This window comes from Salvelinus alpinus, chromosome 6 (assembly GCF_045679555.1).
Source record: "Salvelinus alpinus chromosome 6, SLU_Salpinus.1, whole genome shotgun sequence".
Classification (NCBI taxonomy): domain Eukaryota; kingdom Metazoa; phylum Chordata; class Actinopteri; order Salmoniformes; family Salmonidae; genus Salvelinus; species Salvelinus alpinus.
The window spans coordinates 66,911,092-66,938,674 of record NC_092091.1 but is presented as its reverse complement, the minus strand read 5'-3'; the positions used below and the strand labels follow the sequence as shown (position 1 = coordinate 66,938,674).

Sequence of the window (27,583 nt, the reverse complement as noted above, 5' to 3'; positions counted from 1 at the left end):
CAACAGCTCCCTACCAATAACATGTTACAGCTGATCTGACAATCTGCAACACTCCCCCACCAGCTCCCTACCAATAACATGTTACAGCTGATCTGACAGTCTGCAACACTCCCCCACCAGCTCCCTACCAATAACATGTTACAGCTGATCTGACAGTCTGCAACACTCCCCCACCAGCTCCCTACCAATAACATGTTACAGCTGATCTGACAGTCTGCAACACTCCCCCACCAGCTCCCTACCAATAACATGTTACAGCTGATCTGACAGTCTGCAACACTCCCCCACCAGCTCCCTACCAATAACATGTTACAGCTGATCTGACAATCTGCAACACTCCCCCACCAGCTCCCTACCAATAACATGTTACAGCTGATCTGACAGTCTGCAACACTCCCCCACCAGCTCCCTACCAATAACATGTTACAGCTGATCTGACAGTCTGCAACACTCCCCCACCAGCTCCCTACCAATAACATGTTACAGCTGATCTGACAGTCTGCAACACTCCCCCACCAGCTCCCTAACAATAACATGTTACAGCTGATCTGACAGTCTGCAACACTCCCCCACCAGCTCCCTACCAATAACATGTTACAGCTGATCTGACAATCTGCAACACTCCCCCACCAGCTCCCTACCAATAACATGTTACAGCTGATCTGACAGTCTGCAACACTCCCCCACCAGCTCCCTAACAATAACATGTTACAGCTGATCTGACAATCTGCAACACTCCCCCACCAGCTCCCTACCAATAACATGTTACAGCTGATCTGACAATCTGCAACACTCCCCCACCAGCTCCCTACCAATAACATGTTACAGCTGATCTGACAGTCTGCAACACTCCCCCACCAGCTCCCTACCAATAACATGTTACAGCTGATCTGACAATCTGCAACACTCCCCCACCAGCTCCCTACCAATAACATGTTACAGCTGATCTGACAGTCTGCAACACTCCCCCACCAGCTCCCTACCAATAACATGTTACAGCTGATCTGACAATCTGCAACACTCCCCCACCAGCTCCCTACCAATAACATGTTACAGCTGATCTGACAGTCTGCAACACTCCCCCACCAGCTCCCTACCAATAACATGTTACAGCTGATCTGACAGTCTGCAACACTCCCCCACCAGCTCCCTACCAATAACATGTTACAGCTGATCTGACAGTCTGCAACACTCCCCCACCAGCTCCCTACCAATAACATGTTACAGCTGATCTGACAATCTGCAACACTCCCCCACCAGCTCCCTACCAATAACATGTTACAGCTGATCTGACAGTCTGCAACACTCCCCCACCAGCTCCCTACCAATAACATGTTACAGCTGATCTGACAGTCTGCAACACTCCCCCACCAGCTCCCTACCAATAACATGTTACAGCTGATCTGACAGTCTGCAACACTCCCCCACCAGCTCCCTAACAATAACATGTTACAGCTGATCTGACAATCTGCAACACTCCCCCACCAGCTCCCTACCAATAACATGTTACAGCTGATCTGACAGTCTGCAACACTCCCCCACCAGCTCCCTACCAATAACATGTTACAGCTGATCTGACAGTCTGCAACACTCCCCCAACAGCTCCCTACCAATAACATGTTACAGCTGATCTGACAGTCTGCAACACTCCCCCACCAGCTCCCTACCAATAACATGTTACAGCTGATCTGACAATCTGCAACACTCCCCCACCAGCTCCCTACCAATAACATGTTACAGCTGATCTGACAGTCTGCAACACTCCCCCACCAGCTCCCTACCAATAACATGTTACAGCTGATCTGACAGTCTGCAACACTCCCCCACCAGCTCCCTACCAATAACATGTTACAGCTGATCTGACAATCTGCAACACTCCCCCACCAGCTCCCTACCAATAACATGTTACAGCTGATCTGACAGTCTGCAACACTCCCCCACCAGCTCCCTACCAATAACATGTTACAGCTGATCTGACAGTCTGCAACACTCCCCCACCAGCTCCCTACCAATAACATGTTACAGCTGATCTGACAGTCTGCAACACTCCCCCACCAGCTCCCTACCAATAACATGTTACAGCTGATCTGACAATCTGCAACACTCCCCCACCAGCTCCCTACCAATAACATGTTACAGCTGATCTGACAGTCTGCAACACTCCCCCACCAGCTCCCTACCAATAACATGTTACAGCTGATCTGACAGTCTGCAACACTCCCCCACCAGCTCCCTACCAATAACATGTTACAGCTGATCTGACAGTCTGCAACACTCCCCCACCAGCTCCCTAACAATAACATGTTACAGCTGATCTGACAGTCTGCAACACTCCCCCACCAGCTCCCTACCAATAACATGTTACAGCTGATCTGACAGTCTGCAACACTCCCCCACCAGCTCCCTAACAATAACATGTTACAGCTGATCTGACAATCTGCAACACTCCCCCACCAGCTCCCTACCAATAACATGTTACAGCTGATCTGACAGTCTGCAACACTCCCCCACCAGCTCCCTACCAATAACATGTTACAGCTGATCTGACAGTCTGCAACACTCCCCCAACAGCTCCCTACCAATAACATGTTACAGCTGATCTGACAGTCTGCAACACTCCCCCACCAGCTCCCTACCAATAACATGTTACAGCTGATCTGACAATCTGCAACACTCCCCCACCAGCTCCCTACCAATAACATGTTACAGCTGATCTGACAGTCTGCAACACTCCCCCACCAGCTCCCTACCAATAACATGTTACAGCTGATCTGACAATCTGCAACACTCCCCCAACAGCTCCCTACCAATAACATGTTACAGCTGATCTGACAATCTGCAACACTCCCCCACCAGCTCCCTACCAATAACATGTTACAGCTGATCTGACAGTCTGCAACACTCCCCCACCAGCTCCCTACCAATAACATGTTACAGCTGATCTGACAGTCTGCAACACTCCCCCACCAGCTCCCTACCAATAACATGTTACAGCTGATCTGACAGTCTGCAACACTCCCCCACCAGCTCCCTACCAATAACATGTTACAGCTGATCTGACAGTCTGCAACACTCCCCCACCAGCTCCCTACCAATAACATGTTACAGCTGATCTGACAATCTGCAACACTCCCCCACCAGCTCCCTACCAATAACATGTTACAGCTGATCTGACAGTCTGCAACACTCCCCCACCAGCTCCCTACCAATAACATGTTACAGCTGATCTGACAGTCTGCAACACTCCCCCACCAGCTCCCTACCAATAACATGTTACAGCTGATCTGACAGTCTGCAACACTCCCCCACCAGCTCCCTAACAATAACATGTTACAGCTGATCTGACAGTCTGCAACACTCCCCCACCAGCTCCCTACCAATAACATGTTACAGCTGATCTGACAATCTGCAACACTCCCCCACCAGCTCCCTACCAATAACATGTTACAGCTGATCTGACAGTCTGCAACACTCCCCCACCAGCTCCCTAACAATAACATGTTACAGCTGATCTGACAATCTGCAACACTCCCCCACCAGCTCCCTACCAATAACATGTTACAGCTGATCTGACAATCTGCAACACTCCCCCACCAGCTCCCTACCAATAACATGTTACAGCTGATCTGACAGTCTGCAACACTCCCCCACCAGCTCCCTACCAATAACATGTTACAGCTGATCTGACAATCTGCAACACTCCCCCACCAGCTCCCTACCAATAACATGTTACAGCTGATCTGACAGTCTGCAACACTCCCCCACCAGCTCCCTACCAATAACATGTTACAGCTGATCTGACAATCTGCAACACTCCCCCACCAGCTCCCTACCAATAACATGTTACAGCTGATCTGACAGTCTGCAACACTCCCCCACCAGCTCCCTACCAATAACATGTTACAGCTGATCTGACAGTCTGCAACACTCCCCCACCAGCTCCCTACCAATAACATGTTACAGCTGATCTGACAGTCTGCAACACTCCCCCACCAGCTCCCTACCAATAACATGTTACAGCTGATCTGACAATCTGCAACACTCCCCCACCAGCTCCCTACCAATAACATGTTACAGCTGATCTGACAGTCTGCAACACTCCCCCACCAGCTCCCTACCAATAACATGTTACAGCTGATCTGACAGTCTGCAACACTCCCCCACCAGCTCCCTACCAATAACATGTTACAGCTGATCTGACAGTCTGCAACACTCCCCCACCAGCCCCCTAACAATAACATGTTACAGCTGATCTGACAGTCTGCAACACTCCCCCACCAGCTCCCTACCAATAACATGTTACAGCTGATCTGACAATCTGCAACACTCCCCCACCAGCTCCCTACCAATAACATGTTACAGCTGATCTGACAGTCTGCAACACTCCCCCACCAGCTCCCTAACAATAACATGTTACAGCTGATCTGACAATCTGCAACACTCCCCCACCAGCTCCCTACCAATAACATGTTACAGCTGATCTGACAATCTGCAACACTCCCCCACCAGCTCCCTACCAATAACATGTTACAGCTGATCTGACAGTCTGCAACACTCCCCCACCAGCTCCCTACCAATAACATGTTACAGCTGATCTGACAATCTGCAACACTCCCCCACCAGCTCCCTAACAATAACATGTTACAGCTGATCTGACAATCTGCAACACTCCCCCACCAGCTCCCTAACAATAACATGTTACAGCTGATCTGACAGTCTGCAACACTCCCCCACCAGCTCCCTACCAATAACATGTTACAGCTGATCTGACAATCTGCAACACTCCCCCACCAGCTCCCTAACAATAACATGTTACAGCTGATCTGACAATCTGCAACACTCCCCCACCAGCTCCCTAACAATAACATGTTACAGCTGATCTGACAGTCTGCAACACTCCCCCACCAGCTCCCTACCAATAACATGTTACAGCTGATCTGACAATCTGCAACACTCCCCCACCAGCTCCCTACCAATAACATGTTACAGCTGATCTGACAATCTGCAACACTCCCCCACCAGCTCCCTACCAATAACATGTTACAGCTGATCTGACAATCTGCAACACTCCCCCACCAGCTCCCTACCAATAACATGTTACAGCTGATCTGACAATCTGCAACACTCCCCCACCAGCTCCCTACCAATAACATGTTACAGCTGATCTGACAATCTGCAACACTCCCCCACCAGCTCCCTAACAATAACATGTTACAGCTGATCTGACAGTCTGCAACACTCCCCCACCAGCTCCCTACCAATAACATGTTACAGCTGATCTGACAATCTGCAACACTCCCCCACCAGCTCCCTACCAATAACATGTTACAGCTGATCTGACAATCTGCAACACTCCCCCACCAGCTCCCTACCAATAACATGTTACAGCTGATCTGACAATCTGCAACACTCCCCCACCAGCTCCCTACCAATAACATGTTACAGCTGATCTGACAATCTGCAACACTCCCCCACCAGCTCCCTACCAATAACATGTTACAGCTGATCTGACAATCTGCAACACTCCCCCACCAGCTCCCTACCAATAACATGTTACAGCTGATCTGACAGTCTGCAACACTCCCCCACCAGCTCCCTACTAATAACATGTTACAGCTGATCTGACAGTCTGCAACACTCCCCCACCAGCTCCCTACCAATAACATGTTACAGCTGATCTGACAATCTGCAACACTCCCCCACCAGCTCCCTACCAATAACATGTTACAGCTGATCTGACAGTCTGCAACACTCCCCCACCAGCTCCCTACCAATAACATGTTACAGCTGATCTGACAGTCTGCAACACTCCCCCACCAGCTCCCTACCAATAACATGTTACAGCTGATCTGACAGTCTGCAACACTCCCCCACCAGCCCCCTAACAATAACATGTTACAGCTGATCTGACAGTCTGCAACACTCCCCCACCAGCTCCCTACCAATAACATGTTACAGCTGATCTGACAATCTGCAACACTCCCCCACCAGCTCCCTACCAATAACATGTTACAGCTGATCTGACAGTCTGCAACACTCCCCCACCAGCTCCCTAACAATAACATGTTACAGCTGATCTGACAATCTGCAACACTCCCCCACCAGCTCCCTACCAATAACATGTTACAGCTGATCTGACAATCTGCAACACTCCCCCACCAGCTCCCTACCAATAACATGTTACAGCTGATCTGACAGTCTGCAACACTCCCCCACCAGCTCCCTACCAATAACATGTTACAGCTGATCTGACAATCTGCAACACTCCCCCACCAGCTCCCTAACAATAACATGTTACAGCTGATCTGACAATCTGCAACACTCCCCCACCAGCTCCCTAACAATAACATGTTACAGCTGATCTGACAGTCTGCAACACTCCCCCACCAGCTCCCTACCAATAACATGTTACAGCTGATCTGACAATCTGCAACACTCCCCCACCAGCTCCCTAACAATAACATGTTACAGCTGATCTGACAATCTGCAACACTCCCCCACCAGCTCCCTAACAATAACATGTTACAGCTGATCTGACAGTCTGCAACACTCCCCCACCAGCTCCCTACCAATAACATGTTACAGCTGATCTGACAATCTGCAACACTCCCCCACCAGCTCCCTACCAATAACATGTTACAGCTGATCTGACAATCTGCAACACTCCCCCACCAGCTCCCTACCAATAACATGTTACAGCTGATCTGACAATCTGCAACACTCCCCCACCAGCTCCCTACCAATAACATGTTACAGCTGATCTGACAATCTGCAACACTCCCCCACCAGCTCCCTACCAATAACATGTTACAGCTGATCTGACAATCTGCAACACTCCCCCACCAGCTCCCTAACAATAACATGTTACAGCTGATCTGACAGTCTGCAACACTCCCCCACCAGCTCCCTACCAATAACATGTTACAGCTGATCTGACAATCTGCAACACTCCCCCACCAGCTCCCTACCAATAACATGTTACAGCTGATCTGACAATCTGCAACACTCCCCCAACAGCTCCCTACCAATAACATGTTACAGCTGATCTGACAATCTGCAACACTCCCCCACCAGCTCCCTACCAATAACATGTTACAGCTGATCTGACAATCTGCAACACTCCCCCACCAGCTCCCTACCAATAACATGTTACAGCTGATCTGACAATCTGCAACACTCCCCCACCAGCTCCCTACCAATAACATGTTACAGCTGATCTGACAGTCTGCAACACTCCCCCACCAGCTCCCTACCAATAACATGTTACAGCTGATCTGACAGTCTGCAACACTCCCCCAACAGCTCCCTACCAATAACATGTTACAGCTGATCTGACAGTCTGCAACACTCCCCCACCAGCTCCCTACCAATAACATGTTACAGCTGATCTGACAGTCTGCAACACTCCCCCACCAGCTCCCTACCAATAACATGTTACAGCTGATCTGACAGTCTGCAACACTCCCCCACCAGCTCCCTACCAATAACATGTTACAGCTGATCTGACAGTCTGCAACACTCCCCCACCAGCTCCCTAACAATAACATGTTACAGCTGATCTGACAATCTGCAACACTCCCCCACCAGCTCCCTACCAATAACATGTTACAGCTGATCTGACAGTCTGCAACACTCCCCCACCAGCTCCCTACCAATAACATGTTACAGCTGATCTGACAATCTGCAACACTCCCCCACCAGCTCCCTACCAATAACATGTTACAGCTGATCTGACAATCTGCAACACTCCCCCACCAGCTCCCTACCAATAACATGTTACAGCTGATCTGACAGTCTGCAACACTCCCCCAACAGCTCCCTACCAATAACATGTTACAGCTGATCTGACAGTCTGCAACACTCCCCCACCAGCTCCCTACCAATAACATGTTACAGCTGATCTGACAGTCTGCAACACTCCCCCACCAGCTCCCTACCAATAACATGTTACAGCTGATCTGACAGTCTGCAACACTCCCCCACCAGCTCCCTAACAATAACATGTTACAGCTGATCTGACAATCTGCAACACTCCCCCACCAGCTCCCTACCAATAACATGTTACAGCTGATCTGACAATCTGCAACACTCCCCCACCAGCTCCCTACCAATAACATGTTACAGCTGATCTGACAATCTGCAACACTCCCCCACCAGCTCCCTACCAATAACATGTTACAGCTGATCTGACAGTCTGCAACACTCCCCCACCAGCTCCCTACCAATAACATGTTACAGCTGATCTGACAGTCTGCAACACTCCCCCAACAGCTCCCTACCAATAACATGTTACAGCTGATCTGACAGTCTGCAACACTCCCCCACCAGCTCCCTACCAATAACATGTTACAGCTGATCTGACAGTCTGCAACACTCCCCCACCAGCTCCCTACCAATAACATGTTACAGCTGATCTGACAGTCTGCAACACTCCCCCACCAGCTCCCTAACAATAACATGTTACAGCTGATCTGACAATCTGCAACACTCCCCCACCAGCTCCCTACCAATAACATGTTACAGCTGATCTGACAGTCTGCAACACTCCCCCACCAGCTCCCTACCAATAACATGTTACAGCTGATCTGACAATCTGCAACACTCCCCCACCAGCTCCCTACCAATAACATGTTACAGCTGATCTGACAGTCTGCAACACTCCCCCACCAGCTCCCTACCAATAACATGTTACAGCTGATCTGACAGTCTGCAACACTCCCCCAACAGCTCCCTACCAATAACATGTTACAGCTGATCTGACAGTCTGCAACACTCCCCCACCAGCTCCCTACCAATAACATGTTACAGCTGATCTGACAGTCTGCAACACTCCCCCACCAGCTCCCTACCAATAACATGTTACAGCTGATCTGACAGTCTGCAACACTCCCCCACCAGCTCCCTAACAATAACATGTTACAGCTGATCTGACAATCTGCAACACTCCCCCACCAGCTCCCTACCAATAACATGTTACAGCTGATCTGACAGTCTGCAACACTCCCCCACCAGCTCCCTAACAATAACATGTTACAGCTGATCTGACAATCTGCAACACTCCCCCACCAGCTCCCTACCAATAACATGTTACAGCTGATCTGACAATCTGCAACACTCCCCCACCAGCTCCCTACCAATAACATGTTACAGCTGATCTGACAGTCTGCAACACTCCCCCACCAGCTCCCTACCAATAACATGTTACAGCTGATCTGACAGTCTGCAACACTCCCCCAACAGCTCCCTACCAATAACATGTTACAGCTGATCTGACAGTCTGCAACACTCCCCCACCAGCTCCCTAACAATAACATGTTACAGCTGATCTGACAATCTGCAACACTCCCCCACCAGCTCCCTACCAATAACATGTTACAGCTGATCTGACAATCTGCAACACTCCCCCACCAGCTCCCTACCAATAACATGTTACAGCTGATCTGACAGTCTGCAACACTCCCCCACCAGCTCCCTACCAATAACATGTTACAGCTGATCTGACAGTCTGCAACACTCCCCCAACAGCTCCCTACCAATAACATGCTACAGCTGATCTGACAGTCTGCAACACTCCCCCACCAGCTCCCTACCAATAACATGTTACAGCTGATCTGACAGTCTGCAACACTCCCCCACCAGCTCCCTACCAATAACATGTTACAGCTGATCTGACAGTCTGCAACACTCCCCCACTAGCTCCCTACCAATAACATGTTACAGCTGATCTGACAGTCTGCAACACTCCCCCAACAGCTCCCTACCAATAACATGTTACAGCTGATCTGACAATCTGCAACACTCCCCCACCAGCTCCCTACCAATAACATGTTACAGCTGATCTGACAGTCTGCAACACTCCCCCACCAGCTCCCTACCAATAACATGTTACAGCTGATCTGACAGTCTGCAACACTCCCCCACCAGCTCCCTACCAATAACATGTTACAGCTGATCTGACAGTCTGCAACACTCCCCCACCAGCTCCCTACCAATAACATGTTACAGCTGATCTGACAATCTGCAACACTCCCCCACCAGCTCCCTACCAATAACATGTTACAGCTGATCTGACAATCTGCAACACTCCCCCACCAGCTCCCTACCAATAACATGTTACAGCTGATCTGACAATCTGCAACACTCCCCCACCAGCTCCCTACCAATAACATGTTACAGCTGATCTGACAATCTGCAACACTCCCCCACCAGCTCCCTACCAATAACATGTTACAGCTGATCTGACAATCTGCAACACTCCCCCACCAGCTCCCTACCAATAACATGTTACAGCTGATCTGACAATCTGCAACACTCCCCCACCAGCTCCCTACCAATAACATGTTACAGCTGATCTGACAGTCTGCAACACTCCCCCACCAGCTCCCTACCAATAACATGTTACAGCTGATCTGACAGTCTGCAACACTCCCCCAACAGCTCCCTACCAATAACATGTTACAGCTGATCTGACAGTCTGCAACACTCCCCCACCAGCTCCCTACCAATAACATGTTACAGCTGATCTGACAGTCTACAACACTCCCCCACCAGCTCCCTACCAATAACATGTTACAGCTGATCTGACAGTCTGCAACACTCCCCCACCAGCTCCCTAACAATAACATGTTACAGCTGATCTGACAATCTGCAACACTCCCCCACCAGCTCCCTACCAATAACATGTTACAGCTGATCTGACAGTCTGCAACACTCCCCCACCAGCTCCCTACCAATAACATGTTACAGCTGATCTGACAATCTGCAACACTCCCCCACCAGCTCCCTACCAATAACATGTTACAGCTGATCTGACAGTCTGCAACACTCCCCCACCAGCTCCCTACAAATAACATGTTACAGCTGATCTGACAGTCTGCAACACTCCCCCAACAGCTCCCTACCAATAACATGTTACAGCTGATCTGACAGTCTGCAACACTCCCCCACCAGCTCCCTACCAATAACATGTTACAGCTGATCTGATAGTCTGCAACACTCCCCCACCAGCTCCCTACCAATAACATGTTACAGCTGATCTGACAGTCTGCAACACTCCCCCACCAGCTCCCTAACAATAACATGTTACAGCTGATCTGACAATCTGCAACACTCCCCCACCAGCTCCCTACCAATAACATGTTACAGCTGATCTGACAGTCTGCAACACTCCCCCACCAGCTCCCTAACAATAACATGTTACAGCTGATCTGACAATCTGCAACACTCCCCCACCAGCTCCCTACCAATAACATGTTACAGCTGATCTGACAATCTGCAACACTCCCCCACCAGCTCCCTACCAATAACATGTTACAGCTGATCTGACAATCTGCAACACTCCCCCACCAGCTCCCTACCAATAACATGTTACAGCTGATCTGACAGTCTGCAACACTCCCCCACCAGCTCCCTACCAATAACATGTTACAGCTGATCTGACAGTCTGCAACACTCCCCCACTAGCTCCCTACCAATAACATGTTACAGCTGATCTGACAGTCTGCAACACTCCCCCACCAGCTCCCTACCAATAACATGTTACAGCTGATCTGACAATCTGCAACACTCCCCCACCAGCTCCCTACCAATAACATGTTACAGCTGATCTGACAATCTGCAACACTCCCCCACCAGCTCCCTACCAATAACATGTTACAGCTGATCTGACAGTCTGCAACACTCCCCCACCAGCTCCCTAACAATAACATGTTACAGCTGATCTGACAATCTGCAACACTCCCCCACCAGCTCCCTACCAATAACATGTTACAGCTGATCTGACAATCTGCAACACTCCCCCACCAGCTCCCTACCAATAACATGTTACAGCTGATCTGACAGTCTGCAACACTCCCCCACCAGCTCCCTACCAATAACATGTTACAGCTGATCTGACAGTCTGCAACACTCCCCCAACAGCTCCCTACCAATAACATGTTACAGCTGATCTGACAGTCTGCAACACTCCCCCACCAGCTCCCTAACAATAACATGTTACAGCTGATCTGACAATCTGCAACACTCCCCCACCAGCTCCCTACCAATAACATGTTACAGCTGATCTGACAATCTGCAACACTCCCCCACCAGCTCCCTACCAATAACATGTTACAGCTGATCTGACAGTCTGCAACACTCCCCCACCAGCTCCCTACCAATAACATGTTACAGCTGATCTGACAGTCTGCAACACTCCCCCAACAGCTCCCTATCAATAACATGCTACAGCTGATCTGACAGTCTGCAACACTCCCCCACCAGCTCCCTACCAATAACATGTTACAGCTGATCTGACAGTCTGCAACACTCCCCCACCAGCTCCCTACCAATAACATGTTACAGCTGATCTGACAGTCTGCAACACTCCCCCACTAGCTCCCTACCAATAACATGTTACAGCTGATCTGACAGTCTGCAACACTCCCCCAACAGCTCCCTACCAATAACATGTTACAGCTGATCTGACAATCTGCAACACTCCCCCACCAGCTCCCTACCAATAACATGTTACAGCTGATCTGACAGTCTGCAACACTCCCCCACCAGCTCCCTACCAATAACATGTTACAGCTGATCTGACAGTCTGCAACACTCCCCCACCAGCTCCCTACCAATAACATGTTACAGCTGATCTGACAGTCTGCAACACTCCCCCACCAGCTCCCTACCAATAACATGTTACAGCTGATCTGACAATCTGCAACACTCCCCCACCAGCTCCCTACCAATAACATGTTACAGCTGATCTGACAATCTGCAACACTCCCCCACCAGCTCCCTACCAATAACATGTTACAGCTGATCTGACAATCTGCAACACTCCCCCACCAGCTCCCTACCAATAACATGTTACAGCTGATCTGACAATCTGCAACACTCCCCCACCAGCTCCCTACCAATAACATGTTACAGCTGATCTGACAATCTGCAACACTCCCCCACCAGCTCCCTACCAATAACATGTTACAGCTGATCTGACAATCTGCAACACTCCCCCACCAGCTCCCTACCAATAACATGTTACAGCTGATCTGACAGTCTGCAACACTCCCCCACCAGCTCCCTACCAATAACATGTTACAGCTGATCTGACAGTCTGCAACACTCCCCCAACAGCTCCCTACCAATAACATGTTACAGCTGATCTGACAGTCTGCAACACTCCCCCACCAGCTCCCTACCAATAACATGTTACAGCTGATCTGACAGTCTGCAACACTCCCCCACCAGCTCCCTACCAATAACATGTTACAGCTGATCTGACAGTCTGCAACACTCCCCCACCAGCTCCCTAACAATAACATGTTACAGCTGATCTGACAATCTGCAACACTCCCCCACCAGCTCCCTACCAATAACATGTTACAGCTGATCTGACAGTCTGCAACACTCCCCCACCAGCTCCCTACCAATAACATGTTACAGCTGATCTGACAATCTGCAACACTCCCCCACCAGCTCCCTACCAATAACATGTTACAGCTGATCTGACAGTCTGCAACACTCCCCCACCAGCTCCCTACAAATAACATGTTACAGCTGATCTGACAGTCTGCAACACTCCCCCACCAGCTCCCTACCAATAACATGTTACAGCTGATCTGACAATCTGCAACACTCCCCCACCAGCTCCCTACCAATAACATGTTACAGCTGATCTGACAGTCTGCAACACTCCCCCACCAGCTCCCTACCAATAACATGTTACAGCTGATCTGATAATCTGCAACACTCCCCCAACAGCTCCCTACCAATAACATGTTACAGCTGATCTGACAGTCTGCAACACTCCCCCACCAGCTCCCTACCAATAACATGTTACAGCTGATCTGACAATCTGCAACACTCCCCCACCAGCTCCCTACCAATAACATGTTACAGCTGATCTGACAATCTGCAACACTCCCCCAACAGCTCCCTACCAATAACATGTTACAGCTGATCTGACAATCTGCAACACTCCCCCAACAGCTCCCTACCAATAACATGTTACAGCTGATCTGACAATCTGCAACACTCCCCCACCAGCTCCCTACCAATAACATGTTACAGCTGATCTGACAGTCTGCAACACTCCCCCACCAGCTCCCTACCAATAACATGTTACAGCTGATCTGACAGTCTGCAACACTCCCCCACCAGCTCCCTACCAATAACATGTTACAGCTGATCTGATAATCTGCAACACTCCCCCAACAGCTCCCTACCAATAACATGTTACAGCTGATCTGACAGTCTGCAACACTCCCCCACCAGCTCCCTACCAATAACATGTTACAGCTGATCTGACAGTCTGCAACACTCCCCCACCAGCTCCCTACCAATAACATGTTACAGCTGATCTGACAGTCTGCAACACTCCCCCACCAGCTCCCTACCAATAACATGTTACAGCTGATCTGACAATCTGCAACACTCCCCCACCAGCTCCCTACCAATAACATGTTACAGCTGATCTGACAATCTGCAACACTCCCCCACCAGCTCCCTACCAATAACATGTTACAGCTGATCTGACAATCTGCAACACTCCCCCACCAGCTCCCTACCAATAACATGTTACAGCTGATCTGACAATCTGCAACACTCCCCCACCAGCTCCCTACCAATAACATGTTACAGCTGATCTGACAATCTGCAACACTCCCCCACCAGCTCCCTACCAATAACATGTTACAGCTGATCTGACAATCTGCAACACTCCCCCACCAGCTCCCTACCAATAACATGTTACAGCTGATCTGACAGTCTGCAACACTCCCCCACCAGCTCCCTACCAATAACATGTTACAGCTGATCTGACAGTCTGCAACACTCCCCCAACAGCTCCCTACCAATAACATGTTACAGCTGATCTGACAGTCTGCAACACTCCCCCACCAGCTCCCTACCAATAACATGTTACAGCTGATCTGACAGTCTGCAACACTCCCCCACCAGCTCCCTACCAATAACATGTTACAGCTGATCTGACAGTCTGCAACACTCCCCCACCAGCTCCCTAACAATAACATGTTACAGCTGATCTGACAATCTGCAACACTCCCCCACCAGCTCCCTACCAATAACATGTTACAGCTGATCTGACAGTCTGCAACACTCCCCCACCAGCTCCCTACCAATAACATGTTACAGCTGATCTGACAATCTGCAACACTCCCCCACCAGCTCCCTACCAATAACATGTTACAGCTGATCTGACAGTCTGCAACACTCCCCCACCAGCTCCCTACAAATAACATGTTACAGCTGATCTGACAGTCTGCAACACTCCCCCACCAGCTCCCTACCAATAACATGTTACAGCTGATCTGACAATCTGCAACACTCCCCCACCAGCTCCCTACCAATAACATGTTACAGCTGATCTGACAGTCTGCAACACTCCCCCACCAGCTCCCTACCAATAACATGTTACAGCTGATCTGATAATCTGCAACACTCCCCCAACAGCTCCCTACCAATAACATGTTACAGCTGATCTGACAGTCTGCAACACTCCCCCACCAGCTCCCTACCAATAACATGTTACAGCTGATCTGACAATCTGCAACACTCCCCCACCAGCTCCCTACCAATAACATGTTACAGCTGATCTGACAATCTGCAACACTCCCCCAACAGCTCCCTACCAATAACATGTTACAGCTGATCTGACAATCTGCAACACTCCCCCAACAGCTCCCTACCAATAACATGTTACAGCTGATCTGACAATCTGCAACACTCCCCCACCAGCTCCCTACCAATAACATGTTACAGCTGATCTGACAGTCTGCAACACTCCCCCACCAGCTCCCTACCAATAACATGTTACAGCTGATCTGACAGTCTGCAACACTCCCCCACCAGCTCCCTACCAATAACATGTTACAGCTGATCTGATAATCTGCAACACTCCCCCAACAGCTCCCTACCAATAACATGTTACAGCTGATCTGACAGTCTGCAACACTCCCCCACCAGCTCCCTACCAATAACATGTTACAGCTGATCTGACAGTCTGCAACACTCCCCCAACAGCTCCCTACCAATAACATGTTACAGCTGATCTGACAGTCTGCAACACTCCCCCACCAGCTCCCTACCAATAACATGTTACAGCTGATCTGACAATCTGCAACACTCCCCCACCAGCTCCCTACCAATAACATGTTACAGCTGATCTGACAATCTGCAACACTCCCCCACCAGCTCCCTACCAATAACATGTTACAGCTGATCTGACAATCTGCAACACTCCCCCACCAGCTCCCTACCAATAACATGTTACAGCTGATCTGACAATCTGCAACACTCCCCCACCAGCTCCCTACCAATAACATGTTACAGCTGATCTGACAGTCTGCAACACTCCCCCACCAGCTCCCTACCAATAACATGTTACAGCTGATCTGACAATCTGCAACACTCCCCCACCAGCTCCCTACCAATAACATGTTACAGCTGATCTGACAATCTGCAACACTCCCCCACCAGCTCCCTACCAATAACATGTTACAGCTGATCTGACAATCTGCAACACTCCCCCACCAGCTCCCTACCAATAACATGTTACAGCTGATCTGACAGTCTGCAACACTCCCCCACCAGCTCCCTACCAATAACATGTTACAGCTGATCTGACAATCTGCAACACTCCCCCACCAGCTCCCTACCAATAACATGTTACAGCTGATCTGACAATCTGCAACACTCCCCCAACAGCTCCCTACCAATAACATGTTACAGCTGATCTGACAATCTGCAACACTCCCCCAACAGCTCCCTACCAATAACATGTTACAGCTGATCTGACAATCTGCAACACTCCCCCACCAGCTCCCTACCAATAACATGTTACAGCTGATCTGACAGTCTGCAACACTCCCCCACCAGCTCCCTACCAATAACATGTTACAGCTGATCTGACAGTCTGCAACACTCCCCCACCAGCTCCCTACCAATAACATGTTACAGCTGATCTGATAATCTGCAACACTCCCCCAACAGCTCCCTACCAATAACATGTTACAGCTGATCTGACAGTCTGCAACACTCCCCCACCAGCTCCCTACCAATAACATGTTACAGCTGATCTGACAGTCTGCAACACTCCCCCAACAGCTCCCTACCAATAACATGTTACAGCTGATCTGACAGTCTGCAACACTCCCCCACCAGCTCCCTACCAATAACATGTTACAGCTGATCTGACAATCTGCAACACTCCCCCACCAGCTCCCTACCAATAACATGTTACAGCTGATCTGACAATCTGCAACACTCCCCCACCAGCTCCCTACCAATAACATGTTACAGCTGATCTGACAATCTGCAACACTCCCCCACCAGCTCCCTACCAATAACATGTTACAGCTGATCTGACAATCTGCAACACTCCCCCACCAGCTCCCTACCAATAACATGTTACAGCTGATCTGACAGTCTGCAACACTCCCCCACCAGCTCCCTACCAATAACATGTTACAGCTGATCTGACAATCTGCAACACTCCCCCACCAGCTCCCTACCAATAACATGTTACAGCTGATCTGACAATCTGCAACACTCCCCCAACAGCTCCCTACCAATAACATGTTACAGCTGATCTGACAATCTGCAACACTCCCCCAACAGCTCCCTACCAATAACATGTTACAGCTGATCTGACAGTCTGCAACACTCCCCCACCAGCTCCCTACCAATAACATGTTACAGCTGATCTGACAATCTGCAACACTCCCCCAACAGCTCCCTACCAATAACATGTTACAGCTGATCTGACAGTCTGCAACACTCCCCCACCAGCTCCCTACCAATAACATGTTACAGCTGATCTGACAATCTGCAACACTCCCCCAACAGCTCCCTACCAATAACATGTTACAGCTGATCTGACAATCTGCAACACTCCCCCAACAGCTCCCTACCAATAACATGTTACAGCTGATCTGACAATCTGCAACACTCCCCCACCAGCTCCCTACCAATAACATGTTACAGCTGATCTGACAATCTGCAACACTCCCCCAACAGCTCCCTACCAATAACATGTTACAGCTGATCTGACAATCTGCAACACTCCCCCAACAGCTCCCTACCAATAACATGTTACAGCTGATCTGACAATCTGCAACACTCCCCCACCAGCTCCCTACCAATAACATGTTACAGCTGATCTGACAGTCTGCAACACTCCCCCACCAGCTCCCTACCAATAACATGTTACAGCTGATCTGACAATCTGCAACACTCCCCCACCAGCTCCCTACCAATAACATGTTACAGCTGATCTGACAATCTGCAACACTCCCCCAACAGCTCCCTACCAATAACATGTTACAGCTGATCTGACAATCTGCAACACTCCCCCAACAGCTCCCTACCAATAACATGTTACAGCTGATCTGACAGTCTGCAACACTCCCCCACCAGCTCCCTACCAATAACATGTTACAGCTGATCTGACAATCTGCAACACTCCCCCAACAGCTCCCTACCAATAACATGTTACAGCTGATCTGACAGTCTGCAACACTCCCCCACCAGCTCCCTACCAATAACATGTTACAGCTGATCTGACAATCTGCAACACTCCCCCAACAGCTCCCTACCAATAACATGTTACAGCTGATCTGACAATCTGCAACACTCCCCCAACAGCTCCCTACCAATAACATGTTACAGCTGATCTGACAATCTGCAACACTCCCCCACCAGCTCCCTACCAATAACATGTTACAGCTGATCTGACAATCTGCAACACTCCCCCAACAGCTCCCTACCAATAACATGTTACAGCTGATCTGACAATCTGCAACACTCCCCCAACAGCTCCCTACCAATAACATGTTACAGCTGATCTGACAGTCTGCAACACTCCCCCACCAGCTCCCTACCAATAACATGTTACAGCTGATCTGACAATCTGCAACGCTCCCCCACCAGCTCCCTACCAATAACATGTTACAGCTGATCTGACAATCTGCAACGCTCCCTCACCAGCTCCCTACCAATAACATGTTACAGCTGATCTGACAATCTGCAACACTCCCCCACCAGCTCCCTACCAATAACATGTTACAGCTGATCTGACAGTCTGCAACACTCCCCCACCAGCTCCCTACCAATAACATGTTACAGCTGATCTGACAGTCTGCAACACTCCCCCACCAGCTCCCTACCAATAACATGTTACAGCTGATCTGACAGTCTGCAACACTCCCCCACCAGCTCCCTACCAATAACATGTTACAGCTGATCTGACAGTCTGCAACACTCCCCCACCAGCTCCCTACCAATAACATGTTACAGCTGATCTGACAGTCTGCAACACTCCCCCACCAGCTCCCTACCAATAACATGTTACAGCTGATCTGACAGTCTGCAACACTCCCCCACCAGCTCCCTACCAATAACATGTTACAGCTGATCTGACAGTCTGCAACACTCCCCCACCAGCTCCCTATCAATAACATGTTACAGCTGATCTGATAATCTGCAACACTCCCCCAACAGCTCCCTACCAATAACATGTTACAGCTGATCTGACAGTCTGCAACACTCCCCCACCAGCTCCCTACCAATAACATGTTACAGCTGATCTGACAGTCTGCAACACTCCCCCAACAGCTCCCTACCAATAACATGTTACAGCTGATCTGACAGTCTGCAACACTCCCCCACCAGCTCCCTACCAATAACATGTTACAGCTGATCTGACAATCTGCAACACTCCCCCACCAGCTCCCTACCAATAACATGTTACAGCTGATCTGACAATCTGCAACACTCCCCCAACAGCTCCCTACCAATAACATGTTACAGCTGATCTGACAGTCTGCAACACTCCCCCACCAGCTCCCTACCAATAACATGTTACAGCTGATCTGACAATCTGCAACACTCCCCCACCAGCTCCCTACCAATAACATGTTACAGCTGATCTGACAATCTGCAACACTCCCCCACCAGCTCCCTACCAATAACATGTTACAGCTGATCTGACAATCTGCAACACTCCCCCACCAGCTCCCTACCAATAACATGTTACAGCTGATCTGACAATCTGCAACACTCCCCCACCAGCTCCCTACCAATAACATGTTACAGCTGATCTGACAATCTGCAACACTCCCCCACCAGCTCCCTACCAATAACATGTTACAGCTGATCTGACAGTCATTCTGGAAGGTTGGTACCGTCTCTTCAGAAGGCTTTAATACATTGTTCGGCTACGAGCCGAGGTGCAGACTTTTCCAGTCCTCCTCATGGATTTAAAAGGTATAGACTGGGTGTAAGAAATTGTATAAACACCCGTCTTTCTAGCCTATCCTTACACCGAAACAGCGCTTTAAAACCCATGAGTCCGAGCCAGCAGATAGATACACGCTTCAGGAAGGGAATCAATACAATTTGGAACAGTTCGACGACAGCAAAACCAAGTTCAGCTGGAAAAGAAATGCCATCAAGTTGGTTGTACAAGCTGACTTCGTCCTATTGCTGCCCCCAGGGACAAGAGGTGGACCAAAGTCACCTCTCCATACAATACATGCCTGAGCAGACGACAGATGATCTACCTGTGTGTCCGTGACTGACGTGGGACTTCATGTCACTCTCCTCCACACAGACGTAGTCACAGGCGCTGCAGCACAGAGAGAACATCCACTGCTCCTTGTCCACGTGGAGAGACATGTGGCTGACGAACTGGGCGTTCAGCCCCGTCTGGAAACCACACGCATGGCAGCTGGATGGACAGGAAGAGGGAGGGATGGGTTAAACACTGATCTCAGAACAGGTCACAGCTAGAGGGGGAAAGGAGAGAGGTATTGAACATAGACCAAATGCTGATCTCAGACCAGGTTATAGAGGCGAGAATAAATAATTAATTCCTAATCAAACCCTAAAGGCTGACCTCAGACCAGGTTATAGAGGGAAGAGGACATCATTAATTCCCAAAGCCTGACCTCAGACCAGGTTATAGAGGGGAGAGGACATCATTAATTCCCAATCAAACCCCAAAGCCTGACCTCAGACTGGTAAAGAAATAGGTCAGTCATGTACAGTCCATGGTTTACATTTACATCCCAATTTATGGGATCAGTAAATTGCATGTGTCAGTCTTTATACGGCTAGATCTTCTGTACACACACACACATTAACCACAGAAACTAGGCTGTTTGACATGAGAAGTTAGATCTTTGACGCCTGCTATGGATGAACATGTACTCGCCAAAAACTATAGGGACAGACCTTTATTATGGGTCTGTGTACATTAGTACAGGGATAGTTCTTGTGACTACTGCTCTGAGAACAGGTGCGTCGACCAGACTCTAGTAGAAATCCAAAATGGTGTATCTGGCCCATTCAATGTTTCTTTGGAGTATTTCTTTCATTCAGCGTAGCAGCACCTGTAGTAATAGGGGAAGGTCTTCCCGTCTCGTCCCTCAGCGGTGGTGACGGCGCTGACCATCTGCTCTGCGTCGGTGCTGACCAGCTTGACAGAGTGGATGGTCAGGTGCTGGTTGAGGTTGGCTCTGCACTTGGCTGCATAAGGACACAGGTGACACGTATACTTTCGCTCCTCTGGAAGGACAGACGGACGGACAGACAATGTCAGAGAGAGCGAGAGATGGGTCTACAGAGACACATGGGGACACACATTCGTACACACACTTATGCGTAATACGCACGCCATATACAAAACGCACGCAGGCACAAGTATGTACGCAAACAACATGCGTACACATCACGTATACACAAATACAATGAGTACGTCCCCCTGCATGAGAATGTCTGCTTAGTGGACTACACAAACAAAACACACACACAAATCCTATGACGTCAGCTACTGACTAACGCACACACACACACACACATTTTGCCCGAGGACATGAAGCCAGGGAACCTTTGTGGCCCGGGTAAACCAAAAACAACCATCATGATGACATATGCCCCCGTTTCTGCTCTCTGTGGTGTGCCCAAGCTGTTCTCAGCCAAACAACCCACTCACAGGGGGAGTGTGTGTGTGTCAGAGTGTGTGTGCGCGTGCGTGTTTTGTATTAGTGTGTGTGGACCATGCGCTTTCATGCATAAGAATATGTAGGTTTTTACATAAATGTGGGTGCATTAAAAAGACCAATTTAAATCAAATTAAAATTGAGAATGCATGATCTTTTACAGCAATGACCCTTCTTAGACTTGTGGTAATGCCAGGGGAGTGGAGATCTCGGATCTGAACCACAGAGTCAGGACCTCTGTTTGGATCTCTCATCCAATGGATCGCTTAGACGGTAGTGTGTGCTGTGTTCACATGTATTTACATGTATTTATACACTGAGTGTACAAAACATTATGAACACCTGCTCTTTCCATGACAGACTGACCAGGTGAATCCAGGTGAAAGCTATGATCCCTTATTGATGTCACTTGTTAAATTCACTTCAATCAGTGTAGATGAAGGGGAGGAGACAGGTTAAAGAAGGATTTTTAAGCCTTGAGACAATTGAGACATAGATTGTGTATGTTTGTCATTCAGAGGGTGTAGGATCAAGAAAAAAGATTGAAGTGCCTTTGAACAGGGTATGGTAGTAGGTGCCAGGCGCACCGGTTTTCGTCAAGAACTGCAACGCTGCTGGGTTTTTCACGCTGAACAGTTTCCCGTCTGTATCAAGAATGACCCATCACCCAAAGGACATCCAGCCAACTTGACACAACTGTGGGAAGCATTGGGGTCAACATGGGTCAGCATCCCTGTGGAACGCTTTTGACACCTTGTAGAGCCCATGCCCTAACAAATTGAGTCTGTTCTGAGGGCAACAGGGGGGGTGGAACTCAATATTAAGAAGGTGTCCTTAATGTTCTGTCCACTCAGTGTATGTATTTATGTGTATTAATATGTATTCATGTATATATATGTATGTAAATGTATTAATATGCATAAAAGCATGTACAGACACAGTAGTATGTGGTTTTGCATCAGATACGGTATGGCCCCATTGCGGTTACACTCTGTATGTACACCTACTGTAACTGTGTGTGTATGAATCCATCCACTCAGTGTGTGTGTGTGTGTATATATTTATTTAAATAAATACATAAACAAATAAATAAATGTGTGTGTGCGCATCCGGTATTGCGTCTGTCCATGTTTGTGTGTCCATTGTGTCCAGTGTGTGTACTGGGATGCAGAGCAGCCTTCTGGCTTGGTAATTAGGCGGGCAGTTTTCCCACTGAGACTAATCATGGTGGTAATCTCTTTAAAGGAGAGGGTAATCCAGTCTAGTAAACCTTATTTACTTTTTACAGGGTATTACACACACAGTCACACACACGCCAAGGGAACGTTGACAAGATATGTCACAACACACACAGGGACGTGTACGTAGAGATGGAAAGGGAGTGTGTGTTAGTGGACTCACCTGTGTGTAGAGACAGGTGTCTGGACAGGGTCTGCTGTCTGCCAAACACCTTGCCACATACAGGACAGGGGTAGAGGTGCTGACTGCTCAGTATCCCCTGGGACATCCCGTTCCCCCCCGGCTCTCCAGTGTCCTTCTCTGGGTCTGGAAACACACAGACAGAGTACCGTCACCATCACAGTTTACCATATTTTACTCACAACTTTCTCATAACCTCCCCCTGGGAGGCGACCTGAAAGTCCATATTGTAGGAAAGCATTCAGCAACTGAAATGGAGTCCAACCTTGTTCCATATTACTCCAACTCCACTCCAACCCTCAGCCTTGTTCCATATTACTCCAACTCCACTCCAACCCTCAGCCTTGTTCCATATTACTCCAACTCCACTCCAACCCCCAGCCTTGTTTCATATTACTCCAACTCCACTCCAACCCCCAGCCGTGTTCCATATTACTCCAACTCCACTCCAACCCTCAGCCTTGTTCCATATTACTCCAACTCCACTCCAACCCTCAGCCTTGTTCCATATTACTCCAACTCCACTCCAACCCCCAGCCTTGTTTCATATTACTCCAACTCCACTCCAACCCTCAACCGTGTTCCATATTACTCCAACCCAAAACCTTGCTCCATATTACTCCAACCCTCAACCTTGCTCCATATTACTCCAACCCAAAACCTTGTTCCAAATTACTCCAACCCTCAACCTTGCTCCATATTACTCCAACCCAAAACCTTGTTCCAAATTACTCCAACCCTCAACCTTGCTCCATATTACTCCAACCCTCAACCTTGCTCCATATTACTCCAACCCTCAACCTTGCTCCATATTACTCCAACCCAAAACCTTGTTCCAAATTACTCCAACCCTCAACCTTGCTCCATATTACTCCAACCCTCAACCTTGCTCCATATTACTCCAACCCAAAACCTTGTTCCAAATTACTCCAACCCTCAACCTTGCTCCATATTACTCCAACCCTCAACCTTGCTCCATATTACTCCAACCCTCAACCTTGCTCCATATTACTCCAACCCTCAACTTTGCTCCATATTACTCCAACCCTCAAACGTGTTCCAAATTACGCCAACCCTCAACCTTGCTCCATATTACTCTAACCCTCAACCTTGCTCCATATTACTCTAACCCTCAACCTTGCTCCATATTACTCCAACCCTCAACCTTGCTCCATATTACTCCAACCCTCAACCTTGCTCCATATTACTCCAACCCTCAACCTTGCTCCATATTACTCCAACCCTCAACCTTGCTCCATATTACTCCAACCCTCAACCTTGCTCCATATTACTCCAACCCTCAACCTTGCTCCATATTACTCCAACCCTCAACCTTGCTCCATATTACTCCAACCCTCAACCTTGCTCCATATTACTCCAACCCTCAACCTTGCTCCATATTACTCCAACCCTCAACCTTGCTCCATATTAGTATTCTCATCATCTCCATGATAATCAGACTATACCACACTGTACCCCTTGATATTCTCTCTCTCTGTGTGTCCTCCATCACCCATCAGTCCTAAGCCCTCTAGTGTGTGGTTGTCCATGCTAATCAGACTATATAGTAATACACTACCACCCAGGGATACAGCAGGGATGGAGAGAGTGAGAGAGCGAGAAAGCATAATAGAGAGAGAGAAGAGGAGAGAGAGAGAGAGAGAGAAGACAAGAGAAGAGAGAAGAGGAGAGAGAGGCACGGAGGTGTTGGGAAAGCGTGAGAGAGGAAGAGAGTGAGAGAAAAGGGAGAACATGACAAGAAGAGATATAGAATTAACCTTCTGATGAAGGCACAGCTCTCAATTAGGATTCCATGCCACTCCTCCTCTCTCTTTATCCCCCTCTCCTCCATCGGGTAAATAAATAAAGAAGTGGACAGGGAGAACTTCCGTCATTAACACAATGCAGCTAGTCTCAAATGGACGTCTGGCACCACACTACCTAGGATCATATTGTTCTCAGTGACAGGGTAAGGGGAGAGTGGACTGACTATACCGTACTCCACACAGGATGGTCTTTCACATAGGGACATTTAATAGGGATACACAGGAAATCAGCCCTTTAAGTCCACTATTTACCTGGCGTTAGCTTATCAATAATAGTAAAATGGTAAGTACAGAAATGACTGTACCCACAGTAACCAAGGGGGGGCGGGGCTTAGCAAAGGGTCAAAGGTGTTGCATTCTTCTGAAGTAGAGAATCAAAAAAAGAACCATTGTTATTGTCATCTAACATTAATCTACTGTTAAACCACAGCAAAAATATATTCTTGACTGTTTTCAGTCTGACTGCAGGTCACAGTCTGACTGCAGGTCACTACAGGCATCTTGACATTAACTGTGCGGAAGACAAAAAAAACGAAGGCTAGTGATTGGAGTCACCCTCCGCCACTAAATTCATTTGTTTTAACGAAGAGATGCAAGCTGGTTGATTGTTTGGGGGGGGGGGGGGGGGTGGAGGAGCAGCTAGGAGGCTCCATCCTTCTCTGGTATTTTAGGGGAGATTTAATGGTGGGGGCATTAAAGAATAGATGTACTGGCCTTGGAGAAAGACAGAGGGGGAGATGGAGAAGTCGTCTAGCTAGAGATGAAGGACGTCTAGCTAGAGTTGTATGCTGCTGACAGGTCTGGACTTCTCTCTCTCTGAAAAAAGAGAAGGAGAGAGACCAGAGGGAGGGATGCTAAAAGACAATTCCATCTTTATCTGTCTGGACATGTGCTGGTTGGAAGAGAGCAGAGAGCCTACTGTGTCTGTAGCTACCTGAAGTGAAGTGTGGGAATCTCTCAGTGAATGAGCACTACACACCATTATAAAACCCCTCACGTCAATGCACACCCTCATCCACACAAAACTAAACTAAACACAAGCCTGTGCCCTGATGGTATTCTACAATATTTCAGTCAAGTGGCTATACAGTAATAACACAACTAGTAATAGATTCCTTAGTTGTAATCCTTCTGCAGGGACTGAGTCACTCCTCATAAGGGCCCCTGGACCAGCCGTTCTCTGTGATTCACAACCTGACATACCAGTGGGAGTGTGTGGGTGTGGGTGTGTATATATATATATATATATGTGTCCCTGCATGTGAGTTGGCAGAGTAGAGGGGAGGGTGTGAGGGTGTGTGTGTATTTTTTTTAAATATATTTTTTTTATTTAACCTTTATTTAACCAGGTAGGCTAGTTGAGAACAAGTTCTCATTTGCAACTGCAACCTGGCCAAGATAAAGCATAGCAATTCGACACATACAACACAGAGTTACACATGGGATAAACAAAACATAGTCAATAATACAGTAGAAAAATAAGTCTATATACAATGTGAGCAAATGAGGTGAGATAAGGGAGGTAAAGGCAAAAAAAGGCCATGGTGGCAAAGTAAATAAAATATAGCAAGTAAAACACTGGAATGGTAGATTTGCAGTGGAAGAATGTGCAAAGTAGAAATAGAAATAATGGGGTGCAAAGGAGCAAAAGAAAGAAAGAAATACAGTAGGGGAAGAGGTAGTTGCTTAGGCTAAATTATAGATAGGCTATGTACAGGTGCAGTAATCTGTGAGCTGTTCTGACAGCTGCTGCTTAAAGCTAGTGAGGGAGATAAGTGTTTCCAGCTTCAGAGATTTTTGTAGTTCGTTCCAGTCATTGGCAGCAGAGAACTGGAAGGAAAGACGACCAAAGGAGGAATTGGCTTTGGGGGTGACCAGTGAGATATACCTGCTGGAGCGCGTGCTACGAGTGGGTGCTGCTATGGTGACCAGTGAGCTGAGATAAGGCGGGGCTTTACCTAGCAGAAACTTGTAGATAACCTGTGGGTTTGGCGACGATTATGAAGCGAGGGCCAACCAATGAGAGCGTACAGGTCGCAATGGTGGGTAGTGTATGGGGCTTTGGTGACAAAACGGATGGCACTGTGATAGACTGCATCCAGTTTGTTGAGTAGAGTGTTGGAGGCTATTTTATAGATGACATCACCGAAGTCGAGGATCGGTAGGATGGTCAGTTTTACGAGGGTATGTTTGGCAGCATGAGTGAAGGATGTTTTGTTGCGATATAGGAAACCGATTCTAGATTTAATTTTGGATTGGAGATGCTTAATGTGAGTCTGGAAGGAGAGTTTACAGTCTAACCAGACACCTAGGTATTTGTAGTTGTCCACGTATTCT

At 48.4% G+C, this 27,583-nt stretch overlaps 1 protein-coding gene across 2 annotated transcripts in view; it reads right to left on the bottom strand.

Moving 5' to 3' along the window:
- The window catches only part of LOC139579146 (zinc finger protein 827-like), a 79,111-nt gene that overhangs the window by 44,956 nt on the left and 6,572 nt on the right, over positions 1 to 27,583 (bottom strand). Inside the window, exons 4-6 of one of the 2 annotated variants that reach the window (XM_071407475.1) lie at positions 23,403 to 23,546; positions 21,393 to 21,528; positions 20,562 to 20,728 (exon numbers count right to left, since the gene is read on the bottom strand). In XM_071407475.1, coding sequence (XP_071263576.1) covers positions 20,562 to 20,728; positions 21,393 to 21,528; positions 23,403 to 23,546 — 447 coding nt within the window. Of the gene's footprint in view, positions 1 to 20,561; positions 20,729 to 21,392; positions 21,568 to 23,402; positions 23,547 to 27,583 lie in introns of both variants that reach the window. The other variant, XM_071407474.1, reaches the window with a different exon arrangement.